General features: G+C 42.7%; 1 protein-coding gene across 1 annotated transcript in view; it reads left to right on the plus strand.

Moving 5' to 3' along the window:
- The window catches only part of LOC143974452 (serine/threonine-protein kinase PLK2-like), a 141513-nt gene that overhangs the window by 63161 nt on the left and 56876 nt on the right, over window positions 1–21476 (plus strand). Inside the window, exons 5-7 of the mRNA XM_077475868.1 lie at window positions 16047–16134; window positions 16222–16317; window positions 16622–16820. Of these exons, the coding sequence (XP_077331994.1) occupies window positions 16047–16134; window positions 16222–16317; window positions 16622–16820 (383 nt within the window). The remainder of the gene's footprint in view (window positions 1–16046; window positions 16135–16221; window positions 16318–16621; window positions 16821–21476) is intronic.

Here is a 21476-nt window from a genome sequence, read left to right on the forward strand (position 1 = left end):
ATTGAGGTGCAAAGGGTTAAAAATTCAAACTTGAAGAAGCAATGTATATCAGTGCATGCCTTTGAACAGATATGCAATCTAACCTACTTTTAGAAACATAAAGACAACATTAAAAGTGCCACTTGCATGTCAAAGCAGAACTAAACAATTATTATTATTATTATTATTATTATTAATATTAATATTCACGATTTATATAGCGCCAACAGTTTACGCAGTGCTTTACAATGTAGAGGGTGGACAGCACAATTACAGTACAATAGGGACAGGAGGGCCCTGCTTGTAGAGCTTATATTCTAAAGGGAGGGGGTGGTGGTACACAAGGTAATAGATGCGGGGAATGATTTGATGGGGCTGTTAGATGGGTGTGGGATAGGCTTTCCCGAATAAGTGAGTTTTCAGGGATCTCCTAAAGGTGGACAGGTTAGGGGCTGATCGGATATATGGGGGCAGGGAGTTCCAGAGGATGGGCGAGGCTCTGGAGAAGTCCTGAAGACGAGCATGAGAGGAGGTAAAGAGGGAGCTAGAGAGCAGGAGGCCCTGGGAGGAGAGGAAGGGATGATTTGGGCAATATCTGCAGATGAGGTTGGTGATGTAGCTGGGGGCGATGTTGTGGATGGCCTTGTATGTTGTGGATAGCATTTTCTATTTTATACGGTGGGGTAGGGGAAGCCAGTGAAGGGATTGGCAGAGAGGGGCAGCAATCACAGATCGATTAGTGAGGTTTATTAGTCTAGCAGCAGCATTCATAATAGACTGAAGGAGGATAGCCTACGTAAGGGTAGGCCATTAAGGAGAGAGTTGCAGTAGTCAAGGCGGGAAATAATCAAGGAGTGAATAAGTTGCTTTGTGGTGTCATTAGTCAGGAAAGGTCGAATTCTGGAGATGTTGCGGAGGTTAAGGCGGCAGGATTTAGCCAGTGATTGGATGCGCTGGCTGAAGGAGAGGTCAGAGTCAAGGATGACACCCAGCTCCCTGGCATGTGTGGAGGGACCAATGGTTGTGCTGTTGATCTTAATGGTAAAGTCATAGGGGGAGGACCGGGAAGGAGGAAATATTACAAGTTCAGTTTTAGAAAGATTGAGTTTGAGAAAGTGGTGTGACATCCATACTGAGATGTCATTCAGAAAGTATGAGATCCGTGAGGACATTGAGGGGGTAAGTTGAGGAGTAGAGAGATAGATCTTGGTGTCATTGGCATAGAGGTGGTATTGGAAGCCATGGGAGTTTATCAACTGGCCCAGGGAAGAGGTATAGAGCGAGACTAGGAGGGGCCCAAGGACAGAGCCTTAGGGTACCCCAATAGAGAGAGGAAGAGGAGTAGAGGAGATGGAGTTGTAAGTGATACTGAAAGTACGCTGGGATAGGTAGGAGGACTAGAATAAAGCAGAATAACTAGGATAAAGCAGAATCACAGAGGCCAAGGGAGTGTAGTTTGCTGAGGAGGAGCAGGTGATCAACTGTGTCGAAGGCAGCAGAGAGGTCTAAGAGTATGAGTATGGAGTAATGCCCATTGGTTTTAGCAGTTAGTAGGTCATTGGTGATTTTTAGTAGGGCAGTTTCAGTAGAATGCTGTGGACAGAAGCCGGACTGTAGGGTGGTCGAGAAGGTTGTTGTCCATGAGGTAGCGGCTCATTTGGTCATGGACAAGGCGTTCAATGAGCTTAGAGGCAAATGGGAGCAGGGAGATGGGTCTTAAGTATTTCAAACAGGTGGGGTCAAGTGAGGGTTTTTTAAGCATGGGGGTAGCCAGTGCATGTTTGAGCAGAGAAGAAAAGGTGCTGGAGGAGAGGGAGAGGTTTTAGATTTGGGTTAGGGAGTTTAGGATTGAGTGGGAAGGTGGTCGCAGTAATTGTGAGGGGACAGGATCCAGGGGACAGGTGGTGAGGTGGGCCATGGAGAGGAGTTTATCAACTTCAGAAGAAGGAGAGTATAGAGTGCTGTTGAACCTGATGTGTTGGGTAGGGGAGAAAGTTGAATGCTGGATATCTCCTTGCGAATGGTGTCGATTTTGCTTTTGAAATGGTTGGCAATCTGTTGAGCGGTAAGCAAGTTGGTGGGGGGGCGGCAGTGTGGGGTGAAGTAAGGAATTATGGGTAAAAAATAGTTGACGAGGTTTGGATGAGAAGGTTTTGAAGAGAGTGTTGTAGTAGGTTTGTTTAGCCATGTGGAGGCAGGAGTTGTATTTGAGAATAGCAGATTTGTAGAGGGTAAAGTCTTGCAGGGGCTTAGATTTACGCCACGCTCACTCAAGAACATGGCTGCGTCTCTTGAGACTTCTGGTGACGTCCGTTTGCCAGAGTTGGGGCAGATGGGGCCTGGTTCTGCTTGTAGAAAGAGGAGCAAGTATGTCTAGGGAGGATGATAGCGTGTTGTGTTGTTGTAGATGGAAGTGGTTAGGTCTGGGCAGGGCAGGGGTGCGATTTTGTCATAAAGGCCATCAGTAGCAGAATGAAGAAGGGAAGTTGCAAAGGTTTCTACGTGTAATAGTTAAAAAAAACATGTATATGCCCAGCATGCTGGGAATGCTAACTGTCACATTTGCTTGTGCTTTCAATCAAACTGTCAAACCAGTTCTCCATTTGAGAGTGTCATAATCACAGCATGTAGCAGTTGCAAATCAGAGACCAAGATGGCTGTTTCCTTGGCTGGCAAAAAATAGGAGGGTTTAGTTCCCTTTTAACAGATAGTTGAATCATTTTTCTTCTGTTAGGCCTCAAACACAGTGGAAGTTTTGTTATCTCTCCTAGATGCCTCTCCTCCTGGCAGCAGCGTTTATGGCAGACAAAATGCTTGACGATCATTAATGCTCAAGTGCACGTAGCCTAAGTGCGCTTTTACACGTGTCAAGCATTTTTTTTGCCAAAATCATTCCTGGATGCACACGCTTGCTGTGGGGTTTTTTCTGCCTCTAAACTCCACTAAACACCTATGTGTGCATGGACACATAGGCTTACATGCAGGAGCATTTAGAAGCAGAAAACAAAAAAACACCAGATGCCCCTAACAGCCATGTTAAAAATGTCCAGTGTGCATGAGGCTTATAAGTGTAGGTCAGTTTAAAGACCCTGCAAGTACAGAAAGATACCTAAAATACCAGTTTGTCATGATCAGGGGTCAGGCTGGAAGACCAGTTGCTATAGCAGTAGCGTGACTACCACTGACCAGCAGGATAGGTACACAGGCAGTCACCCTGGCGGATGATACGGGCTGACCTGAGGTGCGACATCTAATTACTAACCGGTGTTCACCAGAGCTCCTGAAGGTGGAAGATGGATTTTTCTGTGTGTTAGTACCAGGTCACGGTCCTCAGGATTTCCCCACTAGAAGGTGAGCAAGCCAGGGTCCAGAAGCAGATAAGAAGGTAAGAATCAAACAGAACCACAATAAGTAATAAAAGTCAGTAAATAGTAGTTGCAAGTTGGAATCAAGCAGAGGTGTAGTTGAGGAACAAGCCAAGGGTCAATAACGAGTGGAAGCACAATATGGGTGGCAGCAGGGAAGACTAGAGCAAAGTTACTGGCTGAAAATAGCAAACAGGAAGTGCAAAGAGTTCAAGGTTCAGCAGACGTTACGGCACAAGACGGAGTTGTCCAATGGATCAGTTTTGATGGGTTTTACTTCCTCTTTTGCTTCCCGCAAGGTCTGCAAATGAAAAGCATAATGGGCTAGTAGACATTGCATACTAGCCCATTATATGACACTTACCAGCAAAGGAAGCCTACGCTGTCCACTAAGCAGGCCGCATCCATCGAAACCCCTCTACCTTCTGGGGCCACAGACTCTGGCTCTGTGACTGGCTGGAGTAGCGCGCAGGAGCTGGCAGTCACTTGCACACACTGGGGGAAGAAACGGCACGGTGGTCCGTTTCTTCACAGCGCATGTGCCGATGACGACATTGGCGCATTACAAATGAAATGTCTCCTAAACGGCCCACATTTAGGAGATATTTACACTACCTATAGGTAAGCCTTAAAAACATTTTTCATGTAGGCCCTTTGTTCCTTCCAGCTAGACTTGGTATTGAAGAAATAGGTAAATAAATGTGTTCAGATACTTATCTGTATGCCAGCAATGCAGAGACACAAGTGTTCTGATAGCAATCAGAAAGCATCTTGTACAAATTAGTTTATATACATATGTGAACAGACAGTACCCAATTAAGAAATACCTTAGATCGCATAAATCAACATGTTTCGGGTTGATTCAACAATAACAAAAATGCAGAGTTAAGCTATTTTTTGTAAAACAAATGACTTTGTCATGAATACAAAAAGAAAAAAAATTGCTGCAGAGAAAAAACAGGCAGACAGCACTTTTGGGTCCAAACTTGGCACTTATTCCTGTCACCCACGTGTTCCTCTTGGCCGACACTCCGGTGAACCACCTCATTGGTCAATAGAAATGTGGAGGGAGCAGTATGGCAAGCTTTATCTTTTCAGGAAGAAGTTAAGTTTGCATGTCAGGACATCCACGGTTATGGCCATAATAACAGAATTTTGAATGGCACACCTGGTGACAATAATTCACTTGGCCTGTATACACTGGTATGTGACTCAACCATTAATTATAATAATTCCTCCACCCAGTAATGATGCATCTCCTTTTGAATTGGGAATAGTCTGAATTCCATCCCACTAACAGTCACAAGCCACCTTTACTAAAGACAAATGTCATATGCAATTTTAAATCCTTCAAGTAGCCACAATCACAGGCCGCATTTGTTGTTCACAGATTGTCTCTAGTGCTTAAAGTGGATGTAAACCCTCTCCTATACCCAGTGAAGTGAACAGCCTCAGAAGATACACAGAGATTACACAAATCTCCCTACATATGTTTTACATGTATATGTGCTGTCTTCAGCTTTCTAGACTCTTTAGATAGTCCTTTGTGTTTGAATTTTTTTCTCCCTGTTTCAACAATGGGAGGGGAGTCTTGGCATACACTGTGTTACAGCTGATTGGAGGAAAGGCACCCCCCCCCCCCACATAGGCAAAGGAAGAAAGAAACACGCAGAGCTGTGCTGTGAATAGACCATCTCTCTGCTAATCTATTCTCAGCAACCTCTCCAACACAAATCACAAATGCTGATAACAGAGGAACGGAGGAGCAGAAAGACACAGGACTTAGGGCTTTGGAGAGAGATAAGTAAACATTACAGATATATGTGCCCAGGTCAAATTTCAAGAATCAGGATTACATGTACTTCAACCGATTGCCGACCACCTGCCATCGCTTGATCACTCCCCTGCACAAATTGCCATAGCTGTACGGCGGCCGCTTTAGGGGTATAGACGCAGCAGTACTGAGGAGCTAATGCTCGTGCCCGGCGGCCGCTATGACCAATGGGCACCCGCAAACGCTCCTGACAGAGCCAGAACGTGAACACACACATCCACGTTCTGGCAGGGGAGAGAGGACAGATTGTGTGTTCCTAGTATATAGGAACACCAATCGGTCTCCTCCTCCAGGCAGTCCCATTCCCCCTACAGTTAGAACACACTGAGGGAACATATTTAACCACTTGATCGCACCATAGTGTTAACCCCTTCCCTGCCAGTGGCATTTATATGGTAATCAGTGGCTATTTATAGCACTGATCGCTGTATAAATGTCAATGGTCCCAAAAAAAGTTTCATAAGTGTCTGATCTGTCCACCACAATGTTGCAGTCCCGATAAAAATCGCAGATTGCTGCCATTACTAGTAAAAAATAAATAAATAATAAAAATGCTATAAATCTATCACCTATTTTGTAGACACTATAACTTTTGCGTAAAACCAATCAATATACGCTTATTGCGATTTTTTTTACCAAAAATATGTAGAAGAATACATATCGGCCTAAACCGAGGAAGACTTTTTTTATTTTTTTTATTTTGGGGCTATTTATATTAGCACAAAATATTGTATTTTTTTTAATTGTCACTCTTTTTTTGTATATATTGCAAAAAATAAACACCGCATAGGTGATCAAATACCACCAAAAGAAAGCTCTATTTGTGGGGAAGAAAGGACATAAATATATTTGGGTACAGTGTCGCACGACTGCGCAATTGTCAGTTAAAGCGACGCAGTGCCATATTGCAAAAAATGGCCTGGTCAGGAAGGGGGTAAATTCTTTCGGGGCTGAAGTAGTGAAGCACTACTGGTCATAACAATGTAACTGCTTGTATATAACTGACATGGACCCATGGTACTTGTGCCCGTATGTACACTCCTTCAAGCTTGTATTCCCTAATTGCAGACCATTTATGACACCTATATTTACCTTTTATTAGAGTCTACAATATCCAACTTTTGTCTATTCTTTTGCATTTTAGCTCCAGATATGGTAGATGTGATGTATTTGAATTGACCCCAGTCACAGACCATTTATAACAAACTTATTTAAATATATTATAACAGCATTTCTCTCCAAAAATCCTAAGCATTTGATGTTGCTTATAGTGGTTTCTGTCTGTCAGATAATTGAAATATTCTATCAAAAAAAAGCTTGTTTGACAGCTTGTGTATTATCACACAGTAGCATATTATGTGTACCAGGCATAGTATATTGCCAAGTTTCAATAAATCTAGAAAGTTTCCCTGCTCACTTCTGTACTTCATTTACCTGTTGCTAGTGATTGTGACACTCAGGGCTCAGAAGAAAAAAACAAGGAGTGTTTGTTGGACCTAATCTTTAATGTCAGAAAATTTCAAAGATCCATGATATTTTCAACATGAAAATACTGAGTCTTAATTTGCCACATGATGAAGCATTAACCACTCCCATTTTTGCAATTAGTTTTGTGCATTATTACAGGGGTGTGACCAAATTCATCTGGATATCAAGGTCTTGTGATATCTCAATATTTCACACCTTAAACAACAAATACAAGTGATAAAACAGGCTATTGGTACAGTCTGACTCACAGAATAATTATCAAGTTGAGAAATCGGCATCCATGGGCAAGTAGGTTTGCTAACATTTGTTACCTCTTCTGTCATTGTTGTTCCAACATTGCATAATTGTGTTAAATTGATTTCACAACCAAATAATCTAAATGATGTCACTTGTATGTTATTCTTCACATGTTAAATAAAAAAATAAAAAAATCAGTTGTGGAGCAATGGATAACACTTGTGCCTCGTACACACGATCAAACTTTCCACCAACATAACCGTGGAACTTTGTCCGAAGGGTGTTGGCTCAAACTTGTCTTGCATACACATGGTCACACAAATGTTGGCCAACAATTACAAATGTAGTGACGTACTAGACATACTACATGGTTTTTCAGCCCTTTTGTGCCACCCTTTGGGCTCGATCTGCTAATTTCGTGTTAGTAGAAGTTTGGTGAGCGTTGATTGTTGTTCATTTTGTGCTTTTCAGTTTGTTTCTGAACGGCTGTTCGTCAACCAGGCATGTTGCGGAAACGGAGGAGATAACGTGTTATTTATTATTGGTCTTGTAGTTATTGCTTTGACGTTTTGGTTGAATAATGATTTGATTTGGTATATTTTCTATATTTTTGGATGCATAGAATGCACCTTCTGGTTAAGATCTAGCATGTCTTTTTACATTTTTTTAATGCACAATAAAAAAAATTGTGGAGAATAATACTTGGCTATGTGTTTTACTTCAAATGACAGTTTGGGGGTAGGCAGTTACATTTTAAAAAACACACTGTAAAATTGACAAGGGACACCAACATAGTTGTATCTTTGTTCTTAAAAACTAGTGGATAATTATGTTGTGGTAACTTAGTTTCATAGTTTCATAGTTAGTAAGGTTGAATAAAGACACCAGTCCATCCAGTGTGAGTGTCTACAATTGCCCCTGTACATTGCACACTCACATTGGTCCCTACCCTCAAAGAGCCCACAATCCAAGGTCCTCATTCATTATACTAGGGCCAATTTTGGACAGAATTCAATTAACCTACCTGCATGTCTTTGGATTGTGGGAGGAAACCAGAGTACCTGGAGGAAACCCAGGCAGGCACAGGGAGAACATGCAAACTCCAGGCAGGTAGTGTCGGGGTTGGAATTTGAACCAGCGACCCTTCTTACTGCTAGGTGAGAGTGCTAACCACTACACCACTGTGCCTCCCTTTCTCAGGAATTTCTCCTTCTATGTATAGTGTTGCCATGTGTATGTGTCACCACTGGGGGCTGTATTGAGCACTCACCATCCTGACGCTGGAAACAGCAGAAGCCTTCACTCTCCTCTCCTTCAGCCGGCACAGACCCTCTGGTAAGAAAAGGGGGGTCTGGTCTCTTCCTGTGCCCCCGGATTGGCGTTATTTCACTTCAGGGGACATGCCAGAGCATCTGCCTTGTTTTTTTGAAAAACATTTTTTTTTAAAAAGATGGCAGACCGCGGCCGCTTGAAGAAGTGGAGGATTTACCCCCCACCATGCTGCAGACGCCGCTCGCGCTGGAAAATGCTAACGGCGTCAGACGCCGGCCACACGTTCAGGAAGTCTTTAAAGCACTGTGAATTAAGCTGCTGCCTGGCGGTGGAGGGACAAAGCCGAGAGGTTGGTTGGATCAGGTTTGGTGACGCAGGCATTTGCCTTTTGACACATTGTACTGTAAAAAGCTAGGATTAATAGCAGCTATTGTGCTGTACTATAGCCTAGCAAGCTTACGTTCTTTTGCTGGTAGTGCCTCTGCTTTGTGCTGTAAGTTATGAGTGGCAAAGGGACCAGGAACTCCTCTAGGGGTTCTAGGGGGTCAATGGTTACACAACAAACTAAAAACCCTTTCCAAAAGAATTATTTAATGGGCGAAGGATTGAGGGACTTTAAGTGAAATGTGACCTGGTAAGGACACCTATTTCCATCCCTTGGGACTTAACATGAAAACATGACCTGGTAAGGTCATGTATTTCCATCCCTGTAGTGGTCAAAAGAAGGGAAGAGCAACGGGGGCGGGACTTTAAATGAAGTGCGAAATTGTAATAGAATAATATAAATTGGTGAACAATTGGGGATTTTTAATAAGTTCATAAAGTTATAACAGACATGATTAGATCATTTACAATAGATAAAAGGTACTGGCAATACATGATAATAATAAGTTCATAAAAGGTATAATATGTACACTATTAGATCCATTATAATTAGTGCAAAGCATTTAACAATACATCATAGCAGCATATATGTAAATATGAACGTAACAAAATTCCGCAGTTCACCAAATGGGGTTGACATAAGACCATAAAGCATGAAATAGTGCCTGCATAACGGGTAGCCTCAATATTCTGTAGACAGTTTTTAAATAGAACAGCTGTAAAGAACTTGAATACGACTAGAAAAAACACGACTTCAATAGCTCTACGCGTTTCGTGGCTGACCGCCACTCATCAGGAGCAAGCGTGTACGATAACTAAAATGAAAAAAGATATCAGTATAATATGATAATAATAACAGGCATGACATGAGGGTGGGGTAATAAACCAAACCCCACATAAATTACATGCTTACATATTATGGTTCACTTGATGGTGACTGACCGTCGGGCTCCACTAGCCATATCGGAGGCACCTCCCCCGGGAGCTGAGATGGGCAGAGCCGCGAAGGCAACCCACAGGGCGCCAAACAAGGCAGATGAACACCCACGAGATAGACCTGTGTGGGAAGGATCAGGACGAGATAGTGATTAGAGGTAATGAAAAGGTGAAACCAGGACAAAGGGAGCCCTGAATATAAGTATGGTTGTGGAACAGAACAGATCAAAATTGATGCCACAAATTAAAATGAAAAAGGAAGGGAAAGGAAACAGCCCTAGGAATCTGTGTCATTGTGAAAGAAAAGCGAGTCAAACCTAATGCCTCTGACTGAGATGAAAGAGAGGAGAAAAGAAAGAATGTGATCCGTGAGAAGATTAGTAAAGAAGAACCAGAGGATAGTGGAGAAAGGTTACCCAGTGCATGAAGTAAACCAATACCAGAATTGGGAACAGTGCCGTTTCCCAGACATGTATGATATCCGTTGACATGGGAGTCTCGGGAGTGAATGCCGCCAGGATCGCGCCTCTTGTAGGCGCCGCCACGGACCCCGCCCACCAACGTCACGCCGCACACTCGAGGGAGGGGCGGAAGGCGCCGCCGCACAAGCATTGATGTGCCTGGCGTACCGGCGCCAATGCCCCGCCCACATGATGTGCGAGTATGGAAATCACATGGGGGCACACGCTAGCGTCCAAGAGGACGCGCATGCGCCGACATGGACTGCGTGACGCCGACGCGCGGTGGCAGCCCATCCACCCCCAACAACAAAGGAATGAGGGGGAGGAGGGGCCCCAAGGCGCGATACAGCTCCCGGACAGCAATTTATATTATTCTATTACAATTTCGCACTTCATTTAAAGTCCCGCCCCCGTTGCTCTTCCCTTCTTTCCAAAAGAATGTCATCCTCCCCTGAGAGGGATACGGCTAGTCAGATTGAGCCATCAAGGGTAGAACACTTCAGTCCTTGTATATATCATACAAACGTTTTTTTTTTCTTCTACCATTTAAAAATTTGAAAGAAGACTAATGCTATGATGTCTCTCCATAGTAGGACTAAACATAGCAGATTCCCATCTAGTCCTCAGGGCCCTTTTGTTGAGGTGCAGGAGGCGGGCGGATCAGGTAGATCGTCCCAAAAATCGGAAGATACTTTTTTTTCCTCTTCAGAGGATCCTAACAGGGAGGGAGCTTGTCTACTACCTTACTTAACCCTTTTGTTGCCTGCAGCACAGGCTCTTGAGGGATCTACCTCTAATAAGGTTCATTTGAACCTCCCCCACCTGGGATGTTTTTTCCTATTCATACATAGCTTATGTATTCTGAATGGGAACATTTCTATGAAGAAAATGGGGGGTTCCAGCAATTGATACTGCAATCACCTCAGTCTCACATGTCCAGTGGATAATGCACTGATGTTAAAGGATCCAGCAAATTAAAGTTGGAATTTCCTTTTAAAGACCAGATGTCTTTTGCAGTTCTTGCTGCAATTGGTGTATCTCACTCCATTAACCCTTTAACGTCTGCTCCACCATTTTGGTGGAGCACATTTTGAGTCACGCTAACTCATTGAAAAATGTGGACTTCAAAGGCTTATGGAATAGTTTGTGGAGATACCTGAGATTCTGCCTGATTAGCAGGCCTGGCAATGGGCTGGTGTATCTGACACACTATGTCTCACAGTAGATGCTATGAAAGACTTAACTAGGCCGAAGTACCATGTGAAAGCTCTTAGCCAGTTTGTTTCCCTTCCTGGGGTACAGCTATTTAAAGTGGATAAGTACATCCAAAAGGGTAAAGCTCTCTTTACCAGTAAAAGGAGGTTCAAACATTTCTCCTTTTATCGTGCTGCCTCTCCTATGCCTGGGCCATCTGCCTCTAGGCAGTCTCGACGGTCTCAATCGTCAGGTTCAAGGGAAAGTCCCCAAGGGCAGCACCAGGATCTTGGGGGCAGAAAGCAGAATGCTAAAGCCTTCTCATGAAGGAGTACCCCCACTCGTTTGGGCGAGGGGAAAGGTCCTGCAATTCTCAAAATTTGGCAGGAACAATGTCAAGAGCAGAGGGATTTCTGAAATTTTTTCTCTAAGTTATCACTAGAGTTCCCGAGAGCCCGTATGGCTCAGTTGGCTTTTGATCTGAGGGTCTGGGGTTCGGATCCCTGTTTGGGTGCTGCCTGTGGGGTCCTTGGGGCAGTCTTTATACAAGAGTTTCCGTCTCCTCTGAGAATGTTCCTAAGGATCCAGAGAAAAAAGAAGTCTCTCTTTCTGGCCTCTGAATCAGCTGTTACCCCAGTCGGTGATATCAGAGGTTCCCTTAGTGGAACAGGGGGTTTTGGCTCAAACCTTTTAAGGTTCCAGAACCAAACAGAGAGGTAAGACCCATTCTAGATCTTGAAGATCTGAATCGGCACTTAAACATCCGATCCTTTCATAATTCAATCGGCTGTGTCCATCCTGCAAGGAGGGGAGTTGCATATCTCCATGTGCCAAAGTTTCCCGCTTACCAGAAATTTCTGCGGTTTGAAATATAAAATAATTTTTTCAGTTGTGGTCCTGCCATTCGGCTTAGCCACAGCACCACAAGTGTTCTGAAAGATTCTGGCACCTCCTTTAGCCATGTTAAGTGCTCAAGGCATAGCGGTCCTAGCCCATTAGAAGATCTACTTTTAATAGATCATTCAGTCTCAGGTCTAAAACCAGAGTCTGATCTCAGCCAGAAATATCTGAAATCTCGAGGTTGGATTCTCAACCTAGGAAGATTCTCCTTAAAAACATCAAGGAGATTACGGTACTTGGGGGCTGGTTATAGATACCATACAGAAGAAGGTATTCTTACCCCAGACAAGAATCAGTTCCATTGTAGGACTAATTCAACTTATCAAAACAAAGGAAAGTTCCTTCATTTGGCTGTGCAGGAGATTTTTAGGGGAAATGGTGGCCTCCTTCAAGGCCGTCCCTTATGTGCAGTTTTACTCAAAGACTGCTTCAAGACACCATCCTGTCGGTCTGGAATAAAAATTCTGTTTTTTTTGTTTGTTTCCAGTACGCTTGGCTCCCGACATAGTCAGAGCCTAAATTGGTGGTTGTTATCCAGCAAAAGGGAACATCTTTATCCTGGAAGGTGTTAACAACAGATGCCAGCCTTCTAGGCTGGGGAGCAGGTTAGAGGACCTTGCCTATCAACCTTTTTGGAAGTTTCAGGCAGAAGGTCTGGCACTAGAATCTTGGTGGTCAGACTACGGGACTGTCATGACAGGATTCAGTCTGACAAGGCCACGGCAGTGGCTTACATCAATCACCAGGGGGGCACGAGAGGTTGTGCAGCCCAAAAAGAGTTGAATAATGTTCTAGCTTGGGCAGAACACAACATTCCTTGCCTTTCGGCAATTCTCATTTTTCAGGCGTATTACTTGAGTCGCCAACAATTATTTCCAGGAGAATGATCTCTTCACCCTGACATCTTCCTTGCGATATGTCAGAAGATGGGGTATTCCGGATATGGACCTATTCGCGTCCAGATTCATCAACAAAGTCAACAATTTTATGTCAAACAAGAGGTCCACTAGCAGGCGGAACAGACGCATTATTCTTCCCATGGGATCAGTTTTCACTGATCTATGCATTTCCTCCAGTTCTTCTACTTCCGCGCCTTCTCTGCAGGATTAAGCAGGAACAAAAGGAGGTGATTCTGGTGGCCCCAGCGGGTCCCAGAAGATTTACTGAGATCATAAAGATGGTAGTAGGAGTCCTTCGGACTCTGCCATTATAGCTAAACTTTCTTGCACAAGGTCTGGTTTTTCATCCTACCCTACTAAAAATTTAACAGGTTTGACTGTTGAATCCCAGTCTATAAAAGATCATGGGTGATCTACTTTGGTAGTGTCTACTTTTATTAATGCCAGGAAGCCGGCTTCCAGAATCACTTACTATAGAGTCTGGAAGGCATGTTACTTGGTGTGGATCCAGGGGTTGGCACCCCAGGAAGTATGTCATAGGCATGATTCCTGATGTCCTGCATATGGGAAATGAAGCTGGTCTTGACTTCTATCAAGAGCCAGATCCCGACCTTGCCTCCCACTCTTGAAGCGTAGCTTATTCAGGGGGTAACACATTTATTCCCCCTATCAAGGCACCTCTAAATCCTTGGGATTTAAGATTGGTTTTGCTGAATCAGCCATTTGAACCTTACAAGAAATTCCCTTGGTTCTTTTGAAAAGAAAGATAATCTTTTCTGCTTACCATTTCTTCTGCTAGAGTATTGGAACTAACTGCTCTGTCTTGTAAGAGCCATATTTCATCATGCATAAGGATGAGGTGGTTTTATGTCCTCATCCTGAATGCCTACCAAAAGTGGTAACAGGTTTTCATTTAAACCAGGATATTATTCTTCCTTCTTTTTCCCCAGAGCCTTAATCTGGGGAAGAGAAATCTCTACATTCTCTTGATGTAGTAAAAGCGATCAGAGTTTATTTAAAGGTGACCACTCAGGTTCGCAAAACACAGGTTTTGTTTGTACTGCCAGAGGGTCCAAGATGTGGACAGGTAGCGTCAAGATCCATATTTTTCAAATGGATTTGTCAAGCGATTGTTTAAGTTTCAGCTTAAAGAAGAAAATTCTTCCTTCTCAGGTTAAGAGCACACTCATCCAGGGTGATTAGTGCCTCTTGGGTGGTGCATCATCAGGCCTCGATCGATGGCTCAGATCTGTAAGACCGAAACTTGGTCTTTGGTTCATGCGTTTATCAGATTTTATCAGATTTCTTCAAATCAATATTAAAGGTTATGAGGATATTACCTTTGGGCGCAGTATGCTGCAGTATGAGTTCTCTGGCCTCTTTTTTTTGTTATATCTCGCCCCCTTCAGTTGCCATTGCTATGGGAAATCCCACATAGTAATTACTATGGCTCTGTGTCCCCTGATTTAAGAAAAGAAAAAAGGATTTTTAAAACAGCTTACCTGTAAAATCCTTTTCTTTGATGTACATCAGGGGACACAGAGGTCCCTCCCTTCTTATTATACACTTGTATTGCTTGGCTACAAAACTGAGGACTCCCAGTAATGGGAGGGGTTATATGGGGGAAGTAGACGCCTTAGGGGCGTACCAGTGTCCAGCACCTGTTGGTCCGATATATAACCCACATAGTAATTACTATGGCTCTGTGTCCCCTGATGTACATCAAAGAAAAGGATTTTACAGGTAAGCTGTTTTAAAAATCCTATTTTTGTCCAGACTTGTGTACACGAGATCGAAAAGTCTGACAACACACATTTGTTGCCGGGAAATTTGAGAACATGCTAACCAACATTTGTTGGCGGAAAGTCTGACAACAATTGTTCGATGGAGCATACACATGGTTGGATTGTCCGCCAACAAGCTCACATCCAACATTTCCTGTCGGAAAGTCCAATCGTGTATACGGAGCTTATGAGGTGAAAACACAGTAACCTTTAGCATAGACATAACGTATATAAACTTTTTGGCTTTTACACAACGCTACATGAGATGATTACTAACCTGCAGCCGTGCTTTCTTTCTTACATAAGTTGCATGTGTATTAATTAGTTTAGATCCTTACTGGAATCATAGTTTTTACCAAAGTCTTTAACAAAGCCAGTAGAACATTTTTTTTGGATCGATTAGTGTTTTAAACCTGAACTCCAGGCACAAAAACATTAATTTAAATATATTCCTCAATAGCCACAGAGAATATAAATCAAAATGATGTGGACAAAACACTTTTGCAAACCTAGACATTGCCATATAAATGTATCAATGGCATTATCACTGTGCCACACACAACTTGTGCAGAAAGCAGAGCTGTTGGAGTGACCCGCCTACTATGGGCTGCCAGCAGAAAACTACAAGAGGGGGCGGAGACAAGACCAGTCATCCTGCACAAGGAGAGAGAGCAGCAGTGACTGGTCTTTATTAAAGAAAGCTCCAGCACAGAGGCAAAGTTTCACACTGGATTGCTGCACAGATCTGGAAGAAATATACAAAGCACACCTAGATTCACGTAAGAATACATCTGCCTCTTACAGTATATTTAGACAATAATTTTTTTTCTCAGAGTTCAGCTTTAAAACATAGACAATTATCTACAACATATGTTTCTCTGCATGAGTTAAAAAAATCATTTCTGCAGTAAAGTGGATCTATTAATATATTTCACACTTGAATTAATAGGGCATGTTATCAATATCTAATCACAGTATTATAATTATAAAATTTAGAATAAGAACAGATGCAAAAACACAATCAAGCAGAGCTGAACAAATACTGGTTTTGTTACCTCCTTGCACACAAAATTTATGAGTATACACAAGACTTTAAACACATTAAAATAGATCTATAAGATGTTTTACATCAAGATGATCAAATTTACATACATATCTATCAAATACTAAAAACCTTTTGTTTCTGTTCAGTAAATATAATTTGTTTTGAGGTAATGAGCAAGTAAAACTGTGGCAGTTTAATGCACGTGTTTCCCAGATTTTACTTATCCAGTAATGCTATTTAAGGTTTCATGATTTTTATGTCATTTTAGGTAACTGTTTAATTGCCAAGAACATGACTGTAAAAATTGGAGACCTGGGATTAGCAACAACTGTAGACCAGTGCGAAAAAGTCCCAGGGTAAGGGATAGATTTGTTTTCTATTTTGTAGAAAAATGCATACAGAAAGTTTCCGGTTAACTAATGATTCTTCCTTTTCTTGACTAGAGTCATATGTGGAACCCCAAATTACTTATCTCCAGAAGTGCTTACTAAGGAGGGGCACTCTTTTAAATCAGACATCTGGGCCCTTGGATGTATAATGTAAGAACTGATTTCTACATTTTATGCCATTACAGTACAGGGATGAATGACAAAAAATGTATGTATGTCATCAGATGTTGGTCTGAAATATTTGAAAGATTTTGAATATTTAGAAAAATATCTCCTCTAACCCTCTTGTTTTGAATTGTACTTTTGGTGTAGCGTCTCACTTTACATTGTAAAGCGATACGCAAACTGTTGGCACTATATAAATCTTGTATAATAATAATAATATAAAAGGTTTAAACAATGCAAAGGTTTTAGTAGGGATTAACAGCTCCATATGTTTTCACCAATGATCCAGGTATACACTCCTGACTGGATATTCCCCCTTCAGAGCTCATTCACAGGAAGAGATGCAGTACTTCATCAGAGAAGGCTTCTACCCTGTGCCTTCTTACATATCACTCAGTGGCAGAAGACTGATTATTTCTTTACTTGCCAACTGTCCCACCAACAGGCCTGGCATAGAGGACATACTTGCAAATGACTTCTTCACACAGGTATAGTATGTTACCTACCCATTGCAGTTAAAGTAAGCATCTTGCTTTGGATGGCTTAATTAGTACAATAAGCTACTGTAATTGGACCGCAAGTTCTTTGAAAACTTCTGGAAGCAGCATTGAGCATGAGTGGAAGGAGGAGAATTCTGGAAAATCCCATCTACAACCAGAATGATGCTCACAGAAAAGGGAGGAAAAAAATTTTGATTTTTATATAAAGTACTGTGAAAAAGTTTTAGGCAGCTGTGAAGAAATGTTTTCAAAAACATATATTTTAATTGTTTATTTGTATAAATTTATAAAATGCAGAGTGAGCAAACAGAATAAAAATAAAAATCAAATCAGTATTTGGTATGACTACCCTTTGTCTTCAAACCAACATTAATTCTTAGGGTCCTTTCACACGGGGCGGATCAGTCCTGCTCCGCCCCGTGGATATCTGCTTGCACAGCGGGGATCGCCGGAGCGATCTCCGCTGAGCAGGAATATGACAGGCCCATCTCTGCACACTGCGCAGGGACGGACCTGTCACAGCACCGCTCTCCCCTATGGGAGATCGGGTGACGACAGACCGCAGTGTCCGTCGTCACCCAATCTGATCCGATGACGGATGGAAAAATAGCTTTTTCCTCCGTCACACTTTTTCGGATCGGAGCGGGTCGGATGTCAGCGGACTTGTCAACGCTGACATCCGATGCTCCATAGACCTCTATGGAGCATCTGTTCAGGTCCGCCTGAAAAACTGACAGGCGGACCTGAACGGATCGTCCATGTGAAAGGGGCCTTACAGTTGCACAAAGCCAGGGATTTTGTAGGATTAGGGCCAGGTGTATGATTAACCAGTATACCAAACAGGTGGTAATGATTACTTTCATTTGTAGCCTGAAACACAGTAATTAATGGAAACAGAAACAGCTGTGTGGGAGGCTTAAAATTGGGTGAGGAACAGCTAAACTCTGTTAAGCTGAGGTTGTGGATGACAATTTCATATTACTTGTCATACAGCACAGCACACAAGGTAGTTATACTGTATCAACAAGGTCTCTCCCAGGCAAAGACTTCAAAGCAGACAGGGGTTTCAAGATGTGCTGTTCAAGCTCTTTTGAAGAAGCACAAGGAAATTGGCAATGTTGAGGACTGTAGATGCAGTGGTTGGCCAAGGAAACTTAGTTCAGCCGATGAAAGACACATCATGCTTTCTTCCCTTCAGCATTGCAAAATGTCCAGCAGTACCACCAGCACAGAACTGGTGGAAATCAGTAGTACCCAGGTACACTTATCTACCATTTGGAGAAGTCTGGCCTGAATTGGCCTTTATGGGAGGATTGCGTCCAAAAAGCCCTACCTCCAACATGAAAACAGGGCTAAGTGACTCAACTATGCACATAAATCTAGGAACTGGGGTGAATAAAAATGGCAGCAGGTGATCTGGACTAATGAGTCAAAATGTTTAATATTTTGTTATAGTAGGAGGCAGTTTGTTTGCCGAAAGGCTGGAGAGTGGTACAATAATGAGTGTTTGCAGGCAACAGTGAAGCATGGTGGAGGTTCCTTGCAAGTTTGGGGCTGCATTTCTGCAAGTAGAGTTGGAGATTTCATAAGAGTCAGTGGTGTCCTTAATGCTGAGAAATACAGGCAGATATGTATCCATGATGTCATACCATCAGGTAGGCATGTGATTGGCCCCAACTTTATTCTGCAGCAGAACAATGACCCCAAACATGCAGCCAACATCATTAAGAACTATCTTCAGAGTAAAGAACAAAAAGGAGTCCTGGAAATAATGGTTTAGCCCCCAAAGAGCCCTGCTCTGAACATAATCGAGTCTGTCTGGAATTACACGAAGAGACAGAAGGATTTGAGGCAGCCTACATCCACAAAATATCTGTGGTTAGTTCTTCAAGATGTTTGGAACAACCTATCTACCAAGTTCCTTCAAAAATTGTGTGCAAGTGTACCTAGAAGAACTGATGCAGTTTTGAAGGCAAAAGGTGTTCACACTAAATATTGATTTGATTTGGATTTCTCTTCTGTTCATTTACTTTTTATTTTGTTAATTTTGAATTTTTTCACATTTTCCTAAAACTTTTGCACAGTAGTGTATATGTGAGTGTATTTGTGAGCGTTATTATGTTTGTCAGGGAATGCCTGACAATTAATTTAGTCAGCTAAATTGATCAAATCACAGTGCCTCTGAAATAAGAATAATTTAATTGACTTTTTATTCAGAGTTAATTATTAGGCAAGCAGAATTCTTTAAGAATGCAAACAATGTCAATGTGAGTACAGTCTGAGCTATCGACAATAAACACATGCACAAAAAATGAATAAGAAATTTGAATTTGAATGAATTTTTAGATCAGGGACTGTAACTGCCAGAGGAAAACAGAAGGGACTGGTATTGGAATAGATCTAAAATAATATAATATACGGTGGAGAACCGCCATCTTGACGGTCGCTATTCTACCCATCCAGGAAAGATCATGGTTTTGCCATGTCTGCAGGTCACGTACTGTGGCATCATATAAAGGAGTGTAATTTGTCCGAAATAGTTTGGCAATGTCAGCGGTTAGTTTGACCCCAAGATACGGTAGCTCATGTGTACATCATTTAAAGTGGAAAGATTGCAGTATAAGATTTAAGACCCCTTCTGTCAATATATTGTGTGGCCACCATTATTTTCCAGCACTGCTTTAACCCTCTTGGGCATGGAGTTCACCAGAGCTTCACATATTGCCACTGCAGTCCTCTCCAACCCCTCCATGATGATATCACTGAGCTGGTGAATGTTAGAGACCTTGAGCTCCTCCACCTTCCATTTAAGGATGCCCCATAGAAGCTCAATAGAGTTTAGGTCTGGAGACATGCTTGGCCAGTCCATCACCTTTACCCTCAGCTTCTTTAGCAAGGCAGTGGTTGTCTTGGAGGTGTGTTTTGAGTCATTATCATGTTGGAATACTGCCCTGCTGCCCAGTCTCCAAAGGGAGGGGATCGTGCTCTGCTTCAGTATGTCACAGTACATAGTTGCATAGTTAATCAGGTTGAAAAAAGACATAAGTCCATCCAGTTCAACCATAAAAATAAATAAAATACAATCCCATATACACAATCCTATAAGCACAGTTGATCCAGAGGAAGGCGAAAACCCCAGCAAAGCATGATCCAATTTGCTACAACAGGGGGAAAAATTCCATCCTGATCCCAGAGTGGCAATCAGATTTTCCCTGTATCAACTTTACCCATATATTTTAGTACCCAGTTATATTATGTACATTTAGGAAAGAATCCAGGCCTTTCTTAAAGCAATCTACTGAGCTAGCCAGAACCACATCTGGAAGGAGCCTATTCCACATTTCCACAGCTCTTACTGTGAAGAAATCTTTCTATATTTGGAGATAAGATCTCTTTCCCTCTAGGCGTACAGAGTGCCCCCTTGTCCTCTATGTTGACAGTAGAGTGAATAACTGAACACCTTATATATTTGAACATGTTGATCATATCCCCCCTTAATCTCCTCTTCTCAAGAGAGAATAAATTCAGTTCCTGTAATCTTTCATCATAGCTGAGCTTCTCCATGCCTCTTATCAGTTTGATATTCTTTTTGAGAACTGGTGCCCAAAACTGAACTGCATATACCAGATGAGTTTTTACTAATGATTTGTACATGGAAAAAGGATATCTCTCTCTCTAGAGTCCATACCGCTCTTAACTGCTTCAGATCCGTGCTAGAGCCGAATGACGCTACAGCCTGGATCTGCTTTTCCGGGAGTACGTCTATTGATGCCCTCCCCTTTGCAGGCTCACCACACCCCCCTGAAGGGTGCACGCACTGTAATCACCCGAGTCCCGGCCCCTTACCATGTGATCAGCTATCACCCAATGACAGCTGATCACGTGATGTAAACAGAAGATCGGTAATCATTTTTTTTTTTCTAGCGCTGACAGCGTGAGGAGAAAAAAAGCCGATCATCGGTTTCTGATTGAGGGGACATGAATCCCGAAGAGGAAGAGCCTCATATGTGCCCATCAGTATCGCCTGCCAGTGCCACGAGTCCCGAAGAGGAAGAGCCTCATATGTGCCCACCAGTATCGCCTGCCAGTGCCACGAATCAGTGCCCACAGTAAGTGCCAGCAATCAGTGCCCACCGTAAGTGCCAGCAATCATTGTCCACAGTAAATGCCAGCAATCAGTGACACCTATCAGTGCCCACAAGTGCCACCTATCAATGCCCACCAATGGTGTCAATCACTGCCTCATCAGTGCCACCTAGCAGTGCTGCCTATCAGTGTCACCTACCAGTGCTGATCAGTGCCAATCACTGCCATCCATTGGTGCCCAGCAGTAGCAAATGGTAAAAGTCACTCTGTGATGAGGAGGCAAATAAAACCCCAATACTAATACCATTTGAATGCAAAATTAAAAATGACAAAATAATTCGCCCTCGCGATGGAGCCCTTGGCTATCTTGCTGAGAGCGGATGCTGGGATAAAGGGAATACAGGTAGGGCCCATCGAGGAAAAGCTGTCCTTGTATGCAGATGACGCTCTGCTTTATTTAGCGGACGCGTCGTCTTCTTTGGGCACTGCACTGGAACTGATTAATCGATTCGGTCGGTACTCCGGTATCCGCATCAATTGGGACAAATCGGTTCTTTT

This window comes from Lithobates pipiens, unplaced genomic scaffold, assembly GCF_037356315.1.
Source record: "Lithobates pipiens isolate NorthernLeopardFrog02 unplaced genomic scaffold, aLitPip1_a1.2 Scaffold_13, whole genome shotgun sequence".
NCBI classification, from domain to species: Eukaryota; Metazoa; Chordata; class Amphibia; order Anura; family Ranidae; genus Lithobates; species Lithobates pipiens.